The sequence below is a fragment of the Dendroctonus ponderosae genome, unplaced genomic scaffold, assembly GCF_020466585.1.
Source record: "Dendroctonus ponderosae isolate FM_Combo_2020 unplaced genomic scaffold, Dpon_F_20191213v2 Dpon_F_20191213_5, whole genome shotgun sequence".
In the NCBI taxonomy this organism is placed as follows: Eukaryota; Metazoa; Arthropoda; class Insecta; order Coleoptera; family Curculionidae; genus Dendroctonus; species Dendroctonus ponderosae.
In genome coordinates, this window is record NW_026018715.1 from 163,291 (window position 1) to 164,504 (window position 1,214).

At 43.7% G+C, this 1,214-nt stretch overlaps 1 protein-coding gene across 1 annotated transcript in view; it reads right to left on the reverse strand.

Moving 5' to 3' along the window:
- LOC125504556 (eukaryotic translation initiation factor 1A, X-chromosomal-like) overlaps positions 1-1,041 on the reverse strand; it is a 6,884-nt gene extending 5,843 nt beyond the window's left edge. Inside the window, exon 1 of the mRNA XM_048666756.1 lies at positions 843-1,041. Within this exon, the coding sequence (XP_048522713.1) occupies positions 843-1,041 (199 nt within the window). The remainder of the gene's footprint in view (positions 1-842) is intronic.
- Positions 1,042-1,214: the final 173 nt, after the last annotated feature.

Genomic DNA, 1,214 nt, shown 5'->3' on the forward strand with positions numbered 1-1,214 from the left:
TGGACTCCAGTGCCTCGAACCTTCTCACAACCTCCTCGGATGTGAGCGGCGCCATGCGGTTTCCCCAAACCTGCAACAATACAGAAAAATCAGCCGTGTATACACAGCACTAAATTGTAAATTGTAGAATTGCGCTGAGAAGCACAATGGTACAACTAAACAAAAAACGGGAGTGTTTGTTGTGTTGTGTGTTGTTAAAACCCAGTAGTGCCGACCCAACCATGTGGCATGATGTTTACCGCAGACATGGCCAATTAAGGCTTTTTGTCTTTAATGGTAGCCTGCAAGAGCCTTGGTGGGTTTAGGGCGGGGCTTTTGGTGGTTTCGGGGCTGAGAGCGAACGAAGAAGAAAAAAAGTAGGGGTACGGAGCGCGAAAAGTAGTGGTTTGTGGCGGTTGGCCTAGAGAGTTAATTTGGAAGAGTTTGAGAGTTTAGGTGCTTTCCAGGAGGTTTGAGATGTCGGGAATCACTTGCTTAAGGCGGGTGATTCCAGGGGGGGTCTGCCATTAAACTTGTCGGGGTTTTGAATCGTTGGTTTGGGATAGTTTGGGTAAACGTGTCTTTTATGAGTGGGTTTGGGTGGTTTAGGACGCGAGTTTTGAAGTTTTCATGGAGCTTTGAGACGAACTGTTGTACGGTTTCGATTTGAAGGTTCGCGTGAATTTGTGAGTTACGGACGTACCAGGGGGGTCTTGTCATATTGCGGAGGATTTTGTTTTGGAAGATTTGAAGTTTACGTATGGTTATTTTGGAGGTTTGACTAATGATGGGGGCAGCGTAGCATATTTGCGACCTGATTACTTGCTTGTAGAGCCGAGTTTTGTTTTTCAGAGTAAGCTTACTTTTCTGGTTTAAGAGAGGGTAAAGGATGCCGGCTGTTTGGCTTCCTTTGGAGATTATTTTGTTAATGTGCTCAGCAAAGTTTAGTCTAGAATCAATGATAACGCCAAGATATTTGAGAGATTTATAAAAGGGGATTTCGGTGTTGTTGAGCATTAGTTTGGGTGTGTTAGTGGGAGGTCTTTGTTTCGAAATTATCATGGCTTTAGTTTTTTCTGCATTAATTTTGATTTTTCAGGTGTTCCACTCTTGAAAAATGTTTAAGTGCCGTTGGAGAGGGCCAATTAAGTATTTAATATTCCGATTGGAATAGTAAATGCAAGTATCGTCGGCAAATAGTGCTAGGTTGGTGGGGGGATTTTTTGGAGCATCAG